The sequence below is a fragment of the Sphaerodactylus townsendi genome, unplaced genomic scaffold (genome assembly GCF_021028975.2).
Source record: "Sphaerodactylus townsendi isolate TG3544 unplaced genomic scaffold, MPM_Stown_v2.3 scaffold_24, whole genome shotgun sequence".
NCBI classification, from domain to species: domain Eukaryota; kingdom Metazoa; phylum Chordata; class Lepidosauria; order Squamata; family Sphaerodactylidae; genus Sphaerodactylus; species Sphaerodactylus townsendi.
Window position 1 is genome coordinate 192,410 of NW_025950407.1, and position 18,752 is coordinate 211,161.

The 18,752-nt window shown below is 48.8% G+C and overlaps 1 protein-coding gene across 3 annotated transcripts in view; it reads right to left on the reverse strand.

The window, feature by feature from the left end:
- Positions 1 to 14,479, reverse strand: part of TRIM46 (tripartite motif containing 46) — a 34,100-nt gene extending 19,621 nt beyond the window's left edge. Inside the window, exons 1-3 of one of the 3 annotated variants that reach the window (XM_048482840.1) lie at positions 13,933 to 14,479; positions 4,543 to 4,799; positions 2,084 to 2,450 (exon numbers count right to left, since the gene is read on the reverse strand). In XM_048482840.1, coding sequence (XP_048338797.1) covers positions 2,084 to 2,450; positions 4,543 to 4,799; positions 13,933 to 13,995 — 687 coding nt within the window. In that variant the 5' untranslated portion in view covers positions 13,996 to 14,479. Of the gene's footprint in view, positions 1 to 2,083; positions 2,451 to 4,542; positions 4,800 to 5,785; positions 5,808 to 13,278; positions 13,414 to 13,932 lie in introns of those variants that run through there. The other 2 variants (XM_048482841.1, XM_048482842.1) reach the window with 2 other exon arrangements.
- Between the last annotated feature and the right edge of the window lie 4,273 nt (positions 14,480 to 18,752).

Genomic DNA, 18,752 nt, shown 5'->3' on the forward strand with positions numbered 1-18,752 from the left:
AATTGGAATTTTGTTTGGGAAAGCATTATCTTTCTATCAGTTTCTTGGCTTAAACGAGCTAATTGTAATTGTGATTTACCCAGTGTGTGTTGGTTTGTAACTGTTTAGCATGTTTTTCTTTTTGTATTTTTTTGTTAAAGTTTACTTTTTAAAACTTAAAAAAAAACTTAGGGTTTTTTTTAAAAAAAGACCTGAAAAACCACTCCAAAAAGCCAGGAGAAGCAAATTAGTTCCTGGCACAGAGCCAGCCAATAACTACTATTCTTAGCCTCTTTAGCTGGAGAACAGATTCCCGCAAGCTCAGTTTGGAAGGAGTCCGGGGGTAGAGCACATGCCCCCAAATGTGTCAGATGGGCTTCTACAACAGGCAGAGCCGGAGCGAGCGGGAATTGCGCCCAGGGCATGCATGCGCCCTGTGCCCCCACCACGCCCCTGCCCCCCACCACGCCCCTGCATTAGCATGTGCCCGGTGCATCACGCTGCCCCCCCGCCAGAGGTGGGATCCAGCAGGTTCTCACCAGTTCCCGAGAGTGAGTTACTAATTATTTGTGTGTGCCGAGAGGGGGTTACTAATTGGGTCTGCTTTTCCGTTAGAAATTCTATTAGGCCCAAAAACCATAAAGTCCCGTTGTTGTTTCCCTGCTATGTGGCTGGATTAAGCAGAAGGTTCAGAAAGCGGGATGAATTCTCCCTGTTGGGCTGTTTTAAAAACATGTTTTAGAAATAGGGTCCAAGTTCCTTGTTTTAGGAAAGTCTCTCCATGCTTTTTGATTTCCTGAAACAAAATTAAATTATTTTAAGAGAGGTAGTATTAAGTATTTGACGGGCAGTCGTTAGAGGGAAGAGTACAGTTGTTTCTGTTGGCAGTGAACAATTGGATTTTCCCAATGAGTTTGAATTATAGTTGAAGATACAGCTGGAAGTAGGAATTTTACAGTAAGAGTTTTTTGGTAACAGAGGAAATTATTAATACCCTTGAATGCCCGGCCCCGTGGGCCGCCCGAAGCTCCATTTAGCTCGCCACTGTTTGAATCCACCACCATGGGAACCTGTTACTAAAGGGCCTTGGATCCTGCCCCAGCCCCGCAGCACTCGCCACTGACAGCAAGGCACACAGGGTTTTACACAGCATATGCGTAGGCACTTGTTTATTTACTTCATATGTAGCCTGCCTCTCTCCCTGATGGGGACCCAAAATTATTCACATTGCTCTCCTCTGTTTTATCCTCACAACAACCCTGTAAGGTGGCTTAGGTCAAGAGTTGTGACTGGCCCGAGGCTACCCAGCAGACGTACATGGTGGAATGGGAATTCAAACCTGGGTTTCCCATATCCTCATCCTCACTGGATCTGACTAAACCATCTGCAGATTACCTATTAAAAGCGCTGGCTGAAAGAAGCCATCAGGGTCCCATTTCTGGACGGTCCAAAAAAGCAGCATTACGTCTCCCTGCCAGCCTTTCCCACCTCAAGAAGGTCTCTACCAGAGGTGGGATCCAGCAGGTTCTCACCAGTTCCCGAGAGTGGGTTACTAATTATTTGTGTGTGCCGAGAGGGGGTGACTAGTTGGGTCTGCTTTTCCGTTAGAAATCCCATTAGGTCCAAAAATCATGAAGTCCTGTTGTTTCCCATGTGGCTGGTTAGCGAAGGTAGAAAACGGGATAATTCTCCCTGTTGGGCTGTTTCAAAACATGTTTAATAATGGTAAAGGTTCCTTGGTTTAAAGGAAAGTATCCCTTCTTTTGATTTCCTAGAAACAAAATTAAAAGTATTTGAAAGTATTAAGTATTTGACAGGCAGTCAATTAGAGGAGAAGTAGTTGTTTCTGTTGGCAGTAGACGATAGGACTTGCTATAATGAGTTTAAATTATGGACAGAAAGATACCAGCTGGAAATTGGGAACTTTTTTTTACAGTAAGAGTTTTTTACAGTAACAGAGACATTATGAATGCCCCGCCCCCGTCGTGCCCCGCCCAGCCCCATTGGCGCTACGCCACTGTTTGAATCCCACCACCAGGGGAACCTGTTACTAAAATTTTTGGATCCCACCACTGGTCTCTACTCAAGTTTTTATCGCTCTTACCTTGGGCCGGAAAGTAAGCGTGGGGGGCGTGGGCTCGTGCTGTGCCTTCTGGGTGCCCCAGGGGTGGTAGAGCTTGAAGCACTCGTTGCAGAAGCTGGATTTGCACTCGGTACAGCCTTTGGTCGCCTCCATCTGCGGCGGCTTGCAGAACTGGCACATGATGGCCGTGCTGACGTTGATCGTGTGGCGGTAGCGCTCCACCACCCTCTCCAGCGTCAGGTTGCGGAAGAGGCTGCCCAAACCTCGCTCGCCCAAGTCCCGCGTCCACGCTGGCAGCTTTCGAGACTGCACGCGCAGGAACAGCCACGTTCTGCGGGTGCCGCGATGCCGCCCTCGTTTTCTAAGCCCTGGAGTGCGATTGCCGAAAGACCTAGAACAAGGATACCATGGGCCAGAATGAGTCAGTGCTACGTGCCATGGAGAACAGATATGTCAACATGAGGGAGAGCAACAGAGCATCCATGTACTGAAGCAGTATATCTTGAATGCCTGTCAGTGGATTCACTTTGCCCTTTGTCCTATTCAGAAGCTTATAAAAAATTAAAAGGTCAACTATTGGATAGAGAGTTCTCTACCCTAATCACCGCAGCCAAGAAAACGTGCTGCCCCCTGTATTTTTCTCTCCCATTTGAACGGGGCCACTTGGCACACTGCCTGTATTGTTTAATAAACCCTGCTCAAGAGGGAAGAGGCCATGATGCTACGCCAGGTTTAATGTTATGCCTTCTGCCTTTTTACATGGCAGATTTAACAAGCTTTCTGAAGAAAAGGCTAAAAGATTGTGCCAATGTAATGATGAAAACTCAGTTGAATCTCTGGCCCACCAATTACTACACTGTCTCAGATTCAAGGAAATCAGATCCAAGTATGTGAATCTTACTCCTTTACATTTACCCCATCTCCCCAATTTAATTAGATTACACTACTTGTTGGACAATCCTGATCCTTCTCTCTGTGTGATAGTGGCAGACTTTCTCCTGGAAATTACTAAACGCCAGTAGATTTCCTTCGACCCAACATTTATTTCCTGTATTGTATATTCTTTTTAATCCGTTTTTATTATTGTTGTACTGTTGTCTATGCCAATAAAGGCTTGCTATCTGCAAAAAAAAAATATATCTTGAATGCCAGCTGCTTGGAGGGCAACCAGAAGGGGGACTACTGTTTTCCTGAGCCTCCTACAGGGGCTTGTGACCAGCACCAATAGGATAAAAGATGCTGAACTAGAAGAAGAGGAGGAGGAGGAGGAGGAGGAGGAGGAATTTGGATTTATACCCCACCTTTCTCTCCTGTAAGGAGATTCAAGGTGGCTTACAAGTTCCTTTCCTTTCCCCACAACAGCCACCTTGTGAGGTAGGTAGGGCTGAGAGAGTTCAGAGAGAACTGTGACTAGCCCAAGGTCACCCAGCAGGAATGTAGGAGTACAGAAATACATCTGGTTCACCAGCTAAGCCTCTGCCGCTCAGGTGGAGGAGTGGGGAATCAAACCCGGTTGTCCAGATTAGAATCCACCTGCTCTTAACCTCTACACCTTTTATGTTTGATCCAGCAAGGCACATTATAAGAAACTAAAATTATTTCACACATTTTCCATCTATCAGTAGTTATTAATTGCCCTGACCCGAATGGCCCAGGCTAGCCTTATTTCATCAGACTTCGGAAGCTAAGCAGGGTTGGTCCTGGTTATTACTTGGATGGGAGACCACCGCGGAAGTGCAGGGTTACCACATAGAAAAAGGCAACGGCAGTCTCTAGTCTCAAAAACCTACAGGGTCGCCATAAGTTGGCTATGACTTCACTGCACTTTCCACAAATTATCTATCTCAGTGGTGGCAAACCTACGGCATGGGTGCCACTCAGAGACCTCTCTGTGGGCACGCGTGCACAGAGTTCGTCGTGTGATAATAGTGTAATTATTTCAGGGAGATTATTAGCATTAAACCTAAGACCTAGTTTTGGGGAAGTAACCCTGTTAAGCGCTGTTAAACCCTACTGATTTTCATGGGAAGAACGAAAGCGTGATCCTTTGCCTGGGAGTAAGCTCGGTTGCTGGCAATGGGGTTTGCTTCTGAGTAAACCCTCCTAGGGTCGTGATTCACCTGTTGGAAGCATTGCTTCAAAGCAAAGCCACCGACAACCACCAAGCTTACTCCCGAGTAACGTGCGCCTTGGAACCAACCGTTTTTTCCTAAACTAAAACCTCAGTATTCAGGTTAAATTGCCGTGTTGGCACTTTGCGATAAATAAGTGGGTTTTGGGTTGCAGTTTGGGCACTCGGTCTCGAAAAGGTTCGCCATCACTGATTTATCATGACAGCTAAGAGAGAAGCCTCCATGCAAAGAGGCAGTCTATCCCTGAATAGCAGTGGGGCAGGCTGTAAGCTCCATATTGGGCTTCCTCAGATACATTCTTATCACACTAATTGTCCCCATGCCCACTTCGTATTCCTCCAGGGCCCACCTGATTTGAGAAGCCGATCCAGGCGCTCCGGCTTGGGCATGACCCGGCGTCCAAGGCGGGGGCTCCGCGTCGCAGGCGTGGAAGCTGGCGATGTGGGCTCAGAGGTGGGGTCCGGGCAGACATAGCCCTGTTGCAGCAGGATTTCGGTGGCACAGATGTGGCATACATTATGCATGCAGGGTAGCACCAGAGGTTCCTTGTACATCTCCTTGCACACCGGGCAGAGAAGTTCCCGTTCCATGTTCTTCATGCCAGTCTGAATGGTGAGGACGGAAGAGACAAGGTCACAAGTCATTCCAGCTGAACTAACAGCTGCTTGTTTTATTACTCGTTCTACTGTGCTATCACCACCTGATTGACATGGGAAATAAGAAAAAAGTGTCCCTGCCCCAAGGAGCTTACAATTTGAGTGAGTTGAGGCTTCTACAGCCAGACCTCCCACCCTGAACTTTCTCAAGGAGCAGCAGTGGCGTAGGAGGTTAAGAGCTCGTGTATCTAATCTGGAGGAACCGGGTTTGATTCCCTGCTCTGCCACCTGAGCTGTGGAGGCTTATCTGGGGAATTCAGATTAGCTTATACACTCCCACACACACCAGCTGGGTGATCTTGGGCTAGTCACAGCTTCTCAGAGCTCTCTCAGCCCCACCTACCTCACAGGGTGTTTGTTGTGAGGGGAAAAGGGTAAGGAGATTGTAAGCCCCTTTAAGTCTCCTGCAGGAGAGAAAGGGGGGGATATAAATCCAAACTCTTCTTCTCTTCTCTTCTTCCCCCAGAAGCAGCGAAACAGGACTCAGTTACCCTGCTTCTGTTTGTTTTCAGCCAAGTATTTTACATGGCTAGATCATAGAATCATAGAGTTGGAAGAGACCCCAAGGGCCATCAAGTCCAACCCCCTGCCATACAGGAACACACAATCAAAGCACTCCCAACAGATGGCCATCCAGCCTCTCTTTAAAAACCTCCAAAGAAGGAGACTCGACCACTCTCTGAGGTAGTGCATTCCACTGTCGAACAGCCCTGACAGTCAGGAAGTTCTTCCTGATGTTTAGGTGGGATCTCTTTTCCTGCACCTTGAACCCATGACTCTGGTCCTAGTCTCTGGAGCAGCAGAAAACAAGCTTGCTCCCTCACCAGCATGACATCCCTTCAACTATCTAAACATGGCTAATGTCAATCTTCTCTTCACCAAACTAAACATCCCCAGCTCTCTAAGTCTCTCCTCGTAGGGCATGGATTCCAGACCTTTGACCATTTTGGTTGCTCTCCTCTGGACCCGTTCCAGCTTGTCAATATCCTTCTTGAATTGTGGTGCCCGGAACTGAACACAGTACTCTAGGTGAGGTCTGACCAATGCAGAGTAGAGTGGTACAATTACTTCCCTCAGCATAGATTAGCAGAAGAAACTTGTTCCGATGCAAAAATTCCAGGCTGGTTTGCTAGTGTTAGTCCTTTCCACTAGAACCCAAATCTCCTACACGTGTGTGTGTGGGGGGGTGGGGGGGATGTCTAAGAAAAGCTTGGGATGAAAGAGAGCTGAGTAACTTTTTCAGCCACTGGTTTCCGAAGCAGGCTCTGTGAAACTCTTGGGGCACTTTGGAATCTTATGGAGAAATCCTTGAAATTAACCACGCTAGACCAGCCTTCCCCCAAAGATGGCTTCCGTTTGTATAAACGTATCTCTGCTGAATGCAAGTGCCGAGTTCATTCGAGGACTCCCAAATCGGGCGGAGTAACGGTGGAGGCCTGACGGACCAGATCCCCCACAAACTGAGACTGCACCCTCAGATCTTTCCCCGAATCCTCTACAACATGCAAGGATCTCAGAGAAAATGTCCCACTGTTTCTTGACCAACAGAGTCCCCCTGCTCGAAATTTCAAAATCCACATATATATAATGTATCTACAGTATATCACACACTAACTTTCTCCAGAGGAAGAATAGACAGTAACTGTACTATTTTCAGGATAAAGATGACAAGGGATTTGCTAATTCATTTGCCATTTTGGGACTGTTTTTGTTCTAGAATGTTCCGCTTGGGTTCTAGTTCCTACCTAGTCCTGCCCCCAAGGGACTGGGACCCGAGAGGAGCATTCTAGAACAGTCCAAATAGCGAATGAATAAAAAAATCCCTTGTCATCTTTAACCTCGATCCATCATACAGGGGCTCAGCTCCAATTGAACCCTGCTCTCTTCTTCTAGCTACCATAAAGAAGGAGGAGGAGGAAGAGTCTGGATTTATTCTCCTGTAAGGAGACTCAAGGTAGCTTACAAGCCCCTTTCCCTTCCTCTCCCCACAACAGACACCTTTGTGAGGTAGGTGGGACTGAGAGAGTTCTGAGAGAACCCAAGGTCAGCCAGCAGGCATTGGTTATAACGCAACTAATACAGTTAGTTATAACTGGTTGTATTCAGATATTGTCTGACAAAAGAACGCGTCGCACACTGGCATAGGCTATGCAAACTTAAAGGAACATATCTATATTATATCACATATAGTACACAATCTTGTGTGATCACCAATTCTATAATTGTACCATGTAAATATAACAAAATTATTTTAATGTTCAGAATATTTTAAAGTATGTATTTTTATATTTGTAATTATGATTGTGTTCTTCCTGTTATGTTGTGTTTTCTTTTCTATGTTGTACACCACCCAGAGCCCTTTGGGGTTGGGCGGTATATAAAATGAACAACAACAACAACAATAAGAATAAGAATAAGAATAATAATAAGAAGAAGTTCAGAATTTGTCAACTTAGAACTCCCATTTCATTCATAAGGTGGCGTCTTGCCTACATGAATGAAATGGGATGGGAGTTCTAAGTTGACTAATTCTGAACTTTAAAATATTCTGAACATTAAAATAATGTTGTTATATTTACATGTTACAATCATAGAATGGGTGATCCACGAGATTGTGTACTATATGTGACAGCCTACGCCAGTGTGCGACGCGTTCTTTTGTCGGACCTTGTTTACGTTGCACCCATTTGTTTGAGCTGTGTTCGGATATTGTCAAATTTGTGTTTTATTCTTTTCTGTGGTTTTTGTACTCTTTGTTTTTGCGTTAAGGTAACTTTGCATTAATATAACTGTAGATGTGCATATGTATGTTTGTTTTTTCCCCTTTTTTGTGTTATGAAAATTAAAATGTATTAATTAAACAAAACAAGCAGGCATTATGTGGAGGAGCAGGGAGATAAATCCAGTTCACCAGATTAGAGTCTGCCGCTCAAATGGAGGAGCGGGGAATCGAACCTGGTTCTCCAGATTAGAGCCCACCTGCTCTTAACCACTACGCCATGCTGGCTCTCAGATGGGGCCATCAGAGGTAGGACAGGAAGCAATCCTTCCATCATGTCTAGATTCAGCCCAAGTCTCCGGCTCCCAACTGCCTCTAGGTATCCTTCCACAGTTCTTGGATCTAATCCCTCTAAAGCAGCAGCCGGACACCCGTCTATAATGCCTGGATATGGCCAAGGACCACCCCCCTATAGCTTCCAAATGCAAGGCCAGCTAGAAAGAGGGGGCAATCAGGCATCCTGACTTGGGAGCCTCATCCTCCAAAGGTGTCATGGGGACAAGCTGCTAAAAGCAGCAGAGAACCTGCCCCACTTTGCCTTCTACATGCAAGGAAGAAGAAGAAGAGTTTGGATTTATACCTCACCTTTCTCTCCTGTAAGGAGACTCAAGGTGGCTGACAAGCTCCTTTCCCTTCCTCTCCCCACAACAGACACTTTGTGAAGTAGGTGGGGCTGAGAGAGTTCAGAGAGAACTGGGCGGGGCACGACGGGGGCGTGGCTGGGCATTCCGGGGGCGGGGCATTCCTGGGCGGGGCTGTGGCAAGGACGCAGCTGCTGCGCCGGTCCTTGGGCGGGAAACAAATGCATGCAGGCACAGGCTGCCACATACGCCGGTGCACCTCCTGCTAGACTGCTTCCAGTTCTGCGCGCTACTGTTGAGAGGAGGGGCGTAACTAAGGCAAAAATCACGTGGCAAAATCACCCTCTCGGCACACACAAATAATTAGTAACCTACTCTCGGGGACCTGTGAGAACCTGCTGGATCCCACCTCTGGAACTGGGACTAGCCCAAGGTCACCCAGCAGGAATGTAAGGGTGTAGAAACACATCTGGTTCACCAGATAAGCCTCTGTCACTCAGGTGGAGGAGTGGAGAATCAAACCCGGTTCTCCAGATTAGAATCCACCAGCTTGTAACATCTATACCACGCTGGTCAGTGGAGAAAGCAGCTGCCGGGCATCTCCACCAACATGCCTAGTCCTGGAATGGTCCTGAGTTACGGCCCTTTACTAAAGCTAAGTACATCTGGGTATGGTGAGGGAGTGTCCTGGGAACCCCACGTCCTGCATTCTGAGGTGGAAGGAAGATGGGAGCTAAATATGACCAACAACGATAGAAGGAGGAGGAGGAGTTTGGATTTATACCCCCCTTTTCTCAATGGCAAGGAATCTCAAAGCAGTTTATGATCACCTTCTTTTTCCCTCTCCACAACAAACACCTTGTGAGGCAGGTGGGACTGAGAGAGTTCTGAGGGAACTCTGGGACTGGCCCGAGGTAACCTGAGAAGCTGCATGTGAAGAAGCGGGGAAACACATTCAGTTCACCAAATGTTGGTCCGCCACTCATGCGGAGGAGCGGGGAATCGAACCCAGTTCTCCCGATTAGAGTCCATCGCTCTTAACCGCTATACCACGCTGGCGCTCGAGCATACTTTAAGTGATATTTGATCTCCATATGAATTGCTTTTGGGAGCCAGTTTGGGGGTGCTAATGCAATAAAGAAAGAATTGGAATATTCAACACCTCCGCAAAATTCAGCGCTGCCCTGAGAATAGCACTGCTTGCTCTGTATTGTTGTGCTTTACAAGGTTCAAAGGAGTTCACCTACACTGTTGTGATATGCCTCACAATAACCCTGCGGGGTAGAGCAGGATGATTAACGCCCTCTTCGAACATTCCAGGAGGGGGGAAAGGTTGAGGCATCGTGGCTTGCTGCATGAATGAATCCGGAACCCCAGGAACAGAATTTGGCCTTTAAAACATCGGGCAGAAGGCAAATCCTCTCTGGAATAATACCAGAAGGGGGGTAAGTCTGCCTCCCCCAGCTGTTTCTTTGTGGAGAGATCTCCTCCCTCAAGGACGCTTTGTGTTCGAACAGGGAAAAAAACTAAGGCAAGCATGTGGGGCTGAAAGCAACCCGGCAGGGGTGTTTGGGATGAGGGGAAATTGCACAGTGGGGAAGATTTTGTTCAGGGAAATAGTGCAGACGGGAAGATCTAAATCCTCTTCTTCACAGCATCTCGGCCCTTGATCCAGATTGGACTCCTCCCACGGCCAGGATGGGCGTGGCGTAGGAGGTTAAGAGCTCGTGTATCTAATCTGGAGGAACCGGGTTTGATTCCCAGCTCTGCCGCCTGGGCTGTGGAGGCTTCTCTGGGGAATTCAGATTAGCCTGTGCACTCCCACACACGCCAGCTGGGTGACCTTGGGCTAGTCACAGCTCTACGGAGCTCTCTCAGCCCCACCTACCACAAAGGAGATTGTAAGCCCCTTTGAGTCTCCTGCAGGAGAGAAAGGGGGGATATAAATCCACACTCTTCTTTTTCTTCTTCTTGTGGCAGAGCAGAGAGAGAAAGGAGCTCCCGCAGCTACAACGAAGAAGAGTTTGGATTTATACCCCACCTTCCTCTCCTGTAAGGAGATTCAAGGTGGCTTACAAGCTCCTTTCCCCACAACAGACACCTTGTGAGGCAGGTGGGGCTGAGAGAGTTCAGAGAGAACTGAGAGTTGCTCAAGGTCCCCCAGCAGGAGTGCAGATACCCATCTGGTTCACCAGATAAGACTCCGCCACTCGGGGAAGAGTGGGAAACCAAACCCGGTTCTCCAGATTAGAATGCACCTGCTCTTAACCACTACACCAGGCCATGGAGAGCTTTGTATGTGACGGATAATACATTGAATTGAGCTTGGTAACCGACAGGGCAGCCTTCAGAGTGACCGCAGAGCAGGAATAACACAATTCATTCTTCTTAAGGGCTACATCAGACATCTGGAGTTCCGATCAAGGAGACCCAGAATCTTGAAAAGTTTGGGCCCAAATTGACAGTAGAGGGGAGCGCTGAAATGGTTTGCCCTAAACCGTGACATCTCTACTCATCTTATGCAAGTGCCAGCTTGCAAATGGGTCAAATCAACAGGCCTTCTCTGTGGTGCACCCCTCCCACACACACCTTTATGGAACGACCTGCCTAGTAGGGTCAGGAAGGATCCCACTCTCCTGGCATTCGGCACAGTATGCAAAACTGAATGACACAAAAGGGTAATTTTGCACAAAAGTATGCAAAACTGAATGACACAAAAGGGTAATTTTGCACAAAAGTATGCAAAACTGAATTACACAAAAGGGTAATTCTTCCACAGGTAACAGGGCTATAATATAACATTGTGGTTCAGGAAGAAGAAGCAGTAGTAGTAGAAGAAGAAGAGTTTGGATTTATATCCCCCCTTTCTCTCCTGTAAGGAGACTCAAAGGGGCTTACAATCTCCTTTCCCTGCCCCCCCCCCAACAAACACCCTGCGAGGTAGGTAGGGTTGAGAGAGCTCTGAAGAACTGTGACTAGCCCAAGGTCACCCAGCTGGTGCGTGTTGGAGTGCACAGGCTAATCTAGTTCCCCAGATAAACCTCCACAGCTCAAGTGGCAGAGTGGGGAATCAAACCCAGTTCTCCAGATTAGAGTGCATCTGCTCTTAACCACTATGCCACTGCTTTGGTAAAGAGATTATTATTGGGGAACGGGACTGGGGAAAGGGGAAAGGGATTGCAGTCCATATTATTGTATATCGGATGTACTGTCTGTTGAGTGTATTGTCCTCTTATGAGATTTTTGCATTGCTTAACAAGTATTGAGACTTATGCTTTATTTCAATTTAGTTTAGGCTTTCTGCTTCATTTCAGATTTATTACCTAAACCTATTATATTGCTTCTTGCATGTCCTGTTCTGTCGATTGCACTGACAGACACTGCATAATCCATCATGAGTGTCTCAGGGAAAAAGTTGGGCTATAAATAATGTAAACAGAAATAAAATAAATGCTACAGTAGCTCTCTCTCTTTTTTTAAAAAAAAGGTGCCTCTGATCATGTAGAGAATATTTCTCCACACACATACTCTAAACAGTCCCTTCCACACAATAATGCACTTTCAAACCACTTTCAATGCACTTTGGCGCTGGATTTTTCCTGTGCGGGGTAGCAAAATCCGCTTGCAAACAGTTGTGAAAGTGGATTGAAACTGCATTATTCTGCATGTGTGGAAGAGCCCCAAGTCCTAACAGCAAGACTTCACAGATGTCATTCCAAAGGGGAGAAAGTGGGGGTGGTTTCCACACAAACTTTTTGGAATCACTAGGACTGAACTCTGAGGAAAGTGAAATGACAAAGTCAACAAGAGGGCATCTGAGCATGTGTAGGGTACTTCTCCCCCACGTGCTGTATTACTGCAACCAATCATTCCAGGGTTTGTAGGGATGGTCTTTCCAAAGTAGAAGGTATAAAAAAATTAGACCCAACCACTTTAATATTTTAGCAAAGGGTAATTTATTTATCAGACAACATGCACCTTAGAATTATTGGGTGGGGGGAGGTTGGAAGATTTCCTGCAAAGGAAGGCTAAAGCAATTGCAGATTTTTAGGCTGGGGGGATGGTCACGGGGGCATGCTAGCAGCTTATAGGTTTATGGATAGCATGGATAGCGAACATTCACTCTTTGCTATAACAGTGACATTCAACAAAGTTGGTTCGACAGCACACCCCAGCAGACCAAAGGAAGCATTTCATTGCGCACTGAATAGCTAACCAGCGGAACTCACCACCACCCAGTGTGGAGACAGCAACTAGCATAGATGACCTAAAGGAAATCCTAACACAACAACAACAGAGGAAAAATTTATCAACAGATGTCTGTAGTAATAGCTAAATAGAACCTACTTGTGGAGAAGCATGCTATCTGAACACCCCAAGATGGGAAGGGGGAGAAAGGAGAGGAATTCCATGCCTGGCTTCTCAAAAGACCCTCTCTGGACACAAGATTCTGGGTGAGATGGATCACGCAGGGCTTTAATTAAAATATTTTCTTTGTTCTTACAATTCTGTATTATTTCTGGAAAAGTGGGTGTGGACAGATTGGTTAATAACTGTGCCGAAGGAGAACAGATTCGCCCAAGAGCTGAAACCTGTCTCTGCCGGTGCAGTTTCCTCCGATTTCCTGGGCCCGGAGCAGACACTAAACTTGGTGCCTGCCCGGAAATACCCTTCAGCCAGACTCTCTAGGAACAAGAAATCAGCCCGGCAGATCTGTCACCGGAGGTTGGTTTCCCCCTTTGCCGGGCACAGAGACCCCGCCTCCAGATCGCTAGCGGCTTGGCACGTTGCCCTGCGCCTGCCATGTCCCATTCAAGGGCACCCGCCTCTATAGACAGTGAGGATGAAAACCCCCACCCATCGTCCCTGCCAACCTGCTGGCACCCAGGACAGCGCCCTTTGCCACCCAGAAGAAACCGCCACGCCATGCCAGGCAGACAGGAATCCAGCATCCGCACATCCTTTCTCAAACCATCGGCCAAGATGCCTTACCTAGAGGTCTGGCCCCCCCCAAACTGAGGGCTCCCGCCCCCCCCAAAGAAGGGCACACACCTTTGCAGGCGCTCACCTTGGCGGGGGCTCGCCTTGATGCCATCTCTCTTTCTTGGCGAGGAAAGGGGATCTCAGGAAAGCACCAGGGAGGGAGGGACGGAGGGACGGAGAAGAGGAGGGAGGGAGGGAGGGAGGGAGGGAAGAGAGCCAGAGCACAGGCAGCCGCTGGACCAGGCCTGGCAGCCAGCTCCGGAGGAGGTTGTCATGGCGACGGAGGGATGTGCTCTGATGCTCACAGCATCCCCGCTTAGTCCCATAGGGGGGAAAAGAGCCCAGGGCAACTGGGGTGGGGTATGGGGGGGAAGAATGGGGGTGCTATCAGCAGAGAGAAGGGGCAACACCCAGCTGGGGGGGGGCTGATTATATGGGGGGGGGGCAATTCTTCAAGGTATTGGGCGAATGGTCTCTTTTGGACAGGGGCGAACTGCGACAATAGAAGCAACCCCCCAGTCCTCTCCGAGAATCTGCCCAGGCTCTCCCCACCCCTGGCTGGCGTTTGCTTCCTCCTCGAGCATTACACCTATGTTTGCCTTTGCCTGCCACACAAGTCTTGTGCATAGGTTCCCCCCCCCCCCGCCCCCTAACTCCCTGCAATGCAATGCAATGCAACTGTCTTGCAATGCAATGCGTTGCACGCCCCCCACCCTCCGCGCCCCTCCCCGGTTCTCACACTGATCCGGACGAGGGCATCCATGATCGAGGTAAAGGAGTGCAGGTCTTCGCCTTCGGCCATGGTTGCGGCGAGGGGGGTGGGCTGGGGGGGCTCCCGGCTGTTGCACCCCCGCGCCACCCCAGCGGTGGATGCAAGCGCCTCGGTGTATTGCGGCCAAAAGCCCAGCCGTCGGGGAGGGGGGGGGATGGAGAGAAGAGGGATTGCGCATGCTCCCCAAGAATGGCTCACCCCAAACACACCCTCTCTTCCCCCCCCCCCCTCCCATGAAGGACTGAGGGGCGGGTCGTTCTTCAGGCTATAACTCTTGCATTATGGAGTGCGCTGCATGCGCTGGGTGCTGTGGAGGAGAACAAAGGCTGCGGGAAAGGCGCATCCCTGCCCCGAGGGGCTTGCAGCAGCCGGCTGGCAGGCGCCGCTCCCTTTCCCCAGGGGTGCGGGAAGCTTCCCTCTCAGATAGCCGCCTCAATTTGGCTCAGCCCCCGGGGCCTGCATGCAAAATGCTGGGCTCCGCCTTGGGTGACCGTGCTAATCAAAGGCGTGCCCGCGAGCATGTGCAGAGTGCCTTTCTTTCCCCCACGTCTGCATCAGATGCCTGTGTGGGAATAGGTGGCGGAAGCTCGAGAGCAGCGGGCGCAGCTTCGAGGGAAGCCAGGCTGACACTACTTTTTAACTCGATCCGCCAGATTACTGCAGTATTCGGTTGGGGGCCAATTCCGTAATTGGCCTCACGGACGGAGCGGGACTCGAACCAGAAAATTTCTGAGAAGCCAGTCTCCTTTGTTCAAAAACTCCTCCAGGGGGCGGGGGAGCAGATCCGTTGTGCGCATGGTCAGACGACGGACACACAAAACAGCCTTGCAACGAGTCTTCGCGGCCGCCAGGGGAGGCCACCAATGATCCCCCGACTGCGCATGCGGAAGATCGGAGTCTCCTCACTGTTCAGCGGCGTCGAGAGAGAGCGCTTTCTACGCATGCGCTTAACGAATTCGTTACACGTCTGCGTTCGGGACTGTCAAACTGCCTGCGCGTGCGCATTAGCCTCCTACCGAGTAGAAGAGCGCATGCGCAGAATAAACTTTCTTTCAGACGTGTTGGACCCGGCAGTGAACGGACAGATTAAAGGGGTGCAGCGCTGTGCATAATGGGTATTGTGATCTTGTCAGGTGGAAATGGGGGGTATCATATGTTAACTGCAAAGGGGCGGGGGGCTGCTCAGGTTGCATTGCCAGTAGTGTCTGTTGGAGGGGGGCACTGGAGGAAGGAAATGAAGGGACAGCAGTAGTGATGCTTAGCTTTGCATCATGCTTCCAAGTTTTTTTAAGTTCTTTGTTGGGTTGTGACCTGTACAACTGCCCTGTAGGGTAGGCCAGTGTCGTTAGCCACTTGAATTGTGGCGAAAAGCTGAGGGCTTGCAGAACAGGTAGGATTTGAACCCATGACTTCTTGCCTTATCGGTCTCTATGCAACCCCAGCAACCACTGAGCATCGGTGTCTGTCCTTTCCTCTCTGCTTTTGGAAAGACCATTCCTATAAACCCTGGAATGGTTGGCTGCAGTGATACAACGCTGCAAGGGTGGCATTCTACACATGCTCAGATGCCCTCTTGTCGTCTTTGTCGTTTCACTTTCCTCAGAGGCCCAAGCATTTCCTCAGAGTTCAGTTCCCAGGTCCTAGTGCCAGCAAACACTAATCATGCTCAATGTATTGTCATAGGCTTTCACAGCCGGAATCACTGGAGTGTTGTGGGGTTTCCAGGCTGTATGGCTGTGTTCTAGTAGCATTTTCTCCGGCTGTTTCACCTGCATCTGTGGCTGGCATCTTCAGAGGATCGAATCATGCTCATAAGAGCATCAGAGGTGTGCTGGATTAGAGCATCTAATCCAGCATTCTGTTTCATGTACAGGCCAGCTAGATGTCCCTGAAAGACCCTACAGCTGGTTCACAGGACTGAAACGTCCCTTTGTTAACACTGATGTTCAAAAGTTTACTTCCACTGAAGCTAGAAAGTCTAAGAGGTTGAGCGGAAAGTCTACTTCCTCTGGAGCTAGAAAGGTCTAAGAGGTTGAGCGGAAGACAAAATAGAAAATAAAAGGGATCTGTGAAAAATTTTCAGTTTATAACACTGCTTCCCTATAAGAATTGTAAAACTTTTACCAAGTCATATAAATCTTCATTATTTATGTGTTTGCATAAAATCCATGGTTTCTTCTTGAGATCCATTTTAAGCAACACACCATAGATAGTGAACAACCACCTGGTCAGATTTCTTAAAATATATTATCATGTATACCGTTGGGATGTGGGGTTTTAAGCTTATGTGTGTGTTCCACTGAAGAAGGCCCAAGTGGATGAAACACGTTTGTGGTTTATTGTGAAGTGTACGTTTCATCAACTGTGTATTATATAGTTTGTTTTATCTCAGCAAGATGAGGTCTGCAGTTATTTTAACGAAGCTGATTTTCAGAGGCTTTGTTTTTATGTATTGTTGAAGGCTTTCACTGCCAGAGTCAACTGGTTGCTGTGGGCTTTCCAGGCTGTGTGGCCATGATCAATTACACACTGTGTCCAATGAGAAGGGAATGTTTAGTGGAGAATCGGCGCTGCTGGTGCTGTTAGATCTCCCTGCAGCGTTCGATACAGTAGATCATGACCTTCTGGTCTGCCGCCTCGCCGAAATCAGAGTCCGTGGGACAGTCTTGGAGTGGCTGTCCTCGTTTCTCCATGACCGGGGATGGCAGGTAGCATGGGGGAGGGGGGGGCGACTCTAATGGCTCCACATGGAATGTGGGGTGCCGCAGGGAGTGACCCTCTCCCCAATGCTCTGTAATATCTACATGCGCCCCCTGGCTGGGGTGGTTCGGAGCTTTGGGCTGCGGTGCCACCAGTATGCTGATGACACCCAGCTCGTATTCACGATGGCGGGTCGTCCGGCCTCTGACCCGGCAGCTCTCCAGCGTTGTTTGGAGGCCATGAGTGTCTGGTTGAGAGCGAGCCGACTGAAGCTGAATCCAGCGAAGACGGAGGTCCTGTGGATGGGTCGGGGGGAGAGGCCGGTTGACTTTTGCCTGCTGATGCTAGATGGGGAGATCTTATATCTGGCCTCATCAGTTAGCAGCTTGGGGGTTACCCTGGACTCCACGTTGTCGCTGGAGGCCCAGGTGGCAAAAACTGCCCGGGCTGCCTTTTACCGTCTGTGTCAGGCACGGCAGCTGGCTCCGTACCTCTCTACCTCCGACCTGGCCACAGTGATCCATGCAACGGTCACCTCTAGAATGGACGACTGTAACTCGCTGTACGCTGGCCTTCCTTTGGCTCTGATCCGGAAACTAAAGCTCGTTCAGAACGCGGCAGCCAGGCTCCTCTCGGGGGCGCATAGTGGAGACCGGATTACTCCGGTCCTGCGAGTTCCACTGGAGTTCCACTGGAACTGGAGTTCCACTGGAACTGGAGTTCCACTGGAGTTCCACTGGAGTTCCACTGGAGTTCCACTGGCTGCCGATTGAGTTCCGGATCAGGTACAAGGTTCTTGTTTTGACATGTAAGGCTCTGAGCGGTCTTGGACCTATATACCTACAGGACCGCCTCTCCCCATATTGACCCTCTAGACCCCTCTGTTCACTGTGGGGGAGGGATTTACTGGAGGTTCCCGGCTCCAGACAGGTTGGCTGGCCACCTCTAGGGCCAGGGCTTTCTTGGCCCTGGCCCCTACCTGGTGGAATGAGCTCCAAGCTGATATCAGGGCCCTGCGGGACATCTGTGAGTTCCGCAGGGCCTGCAAGACGGAGCTCTTCCGCCAGGCTTCTATATCGTGCCAGCCGGCCTGACTGGAATATCGCTGCCTCCCATGGGTACCTGCTTGGGGTTTTATCGGCATCTGTTTTATTCTATTTTTGCTGTTACAGTTTTAAATGGTACCGTTGTGCCGGTGCCGGTTTTATATTGTATTATTGCTTGTGTGGTTTTATTATGATGTTTGCCGCCCTGGGCTCTATTGGGAAGGAAGGGATATAAATCGAAAAATAAATAAAATGTATATATACACAATATATACCCACTAAACATTCCCTCCTCACTGGACACAGTGTGTAACAGATTTCTCTGTGTGATACACCTCTGAAGATGCCAGCCACAGATGCAGGCAAAACATTAGGAACAAGATCTACCAGACCACGGCCACGCAGCCCGGAAAGCCCACAACAAGCAACTGGTTGCTGTGGGTTTTCTGGGCTGTGTGGCCATGCTCTGGTAGGTTTTCCTCCTAAAATTTTGCCCACATCTATTGGTGGCAAATTCGAAGGCATGTCATGGTATGATTCATTCCTCTCTGTTGCAGAGTCTTTGTTTTTCATTAATAATCAAAGCACACAGAATATTTTCTGTATTTTCTGTTGTTGTTGACTTTAGCTCAACCTCTTCTCCCCTTTTTCTTTTGTTGGTCTGAACATGGAGATTCTGTTTAGCTGCGATGCTTAATATCTTTTGATAGACCTCTCTCCTCTATGAATTGTTCATAGAATCATAAAATTGGGCCATTAAGTCCAACCCCCGGCCATGCAGGAACACACAATCAAAGCACTCCTAACAGATGGCCATCCAGCCTCTCTTTAAAAACTTCCAAAGGAGACTCCATCACACTCCAAGGGAGTGAATTCCACTGTCAAACACCCCTCACTGTCAGGAAGTTTTTCCTGATGTTTAGGTGGAATCTCTTTTCCTGCACCTTGAACCCATGACTCCTGGTCCTAGTCTCTGGAGCCACAGTAAACAAGCTTGCTCCCTCACCAACATGGCATCCCTTCAAATATCTAAACATGGCT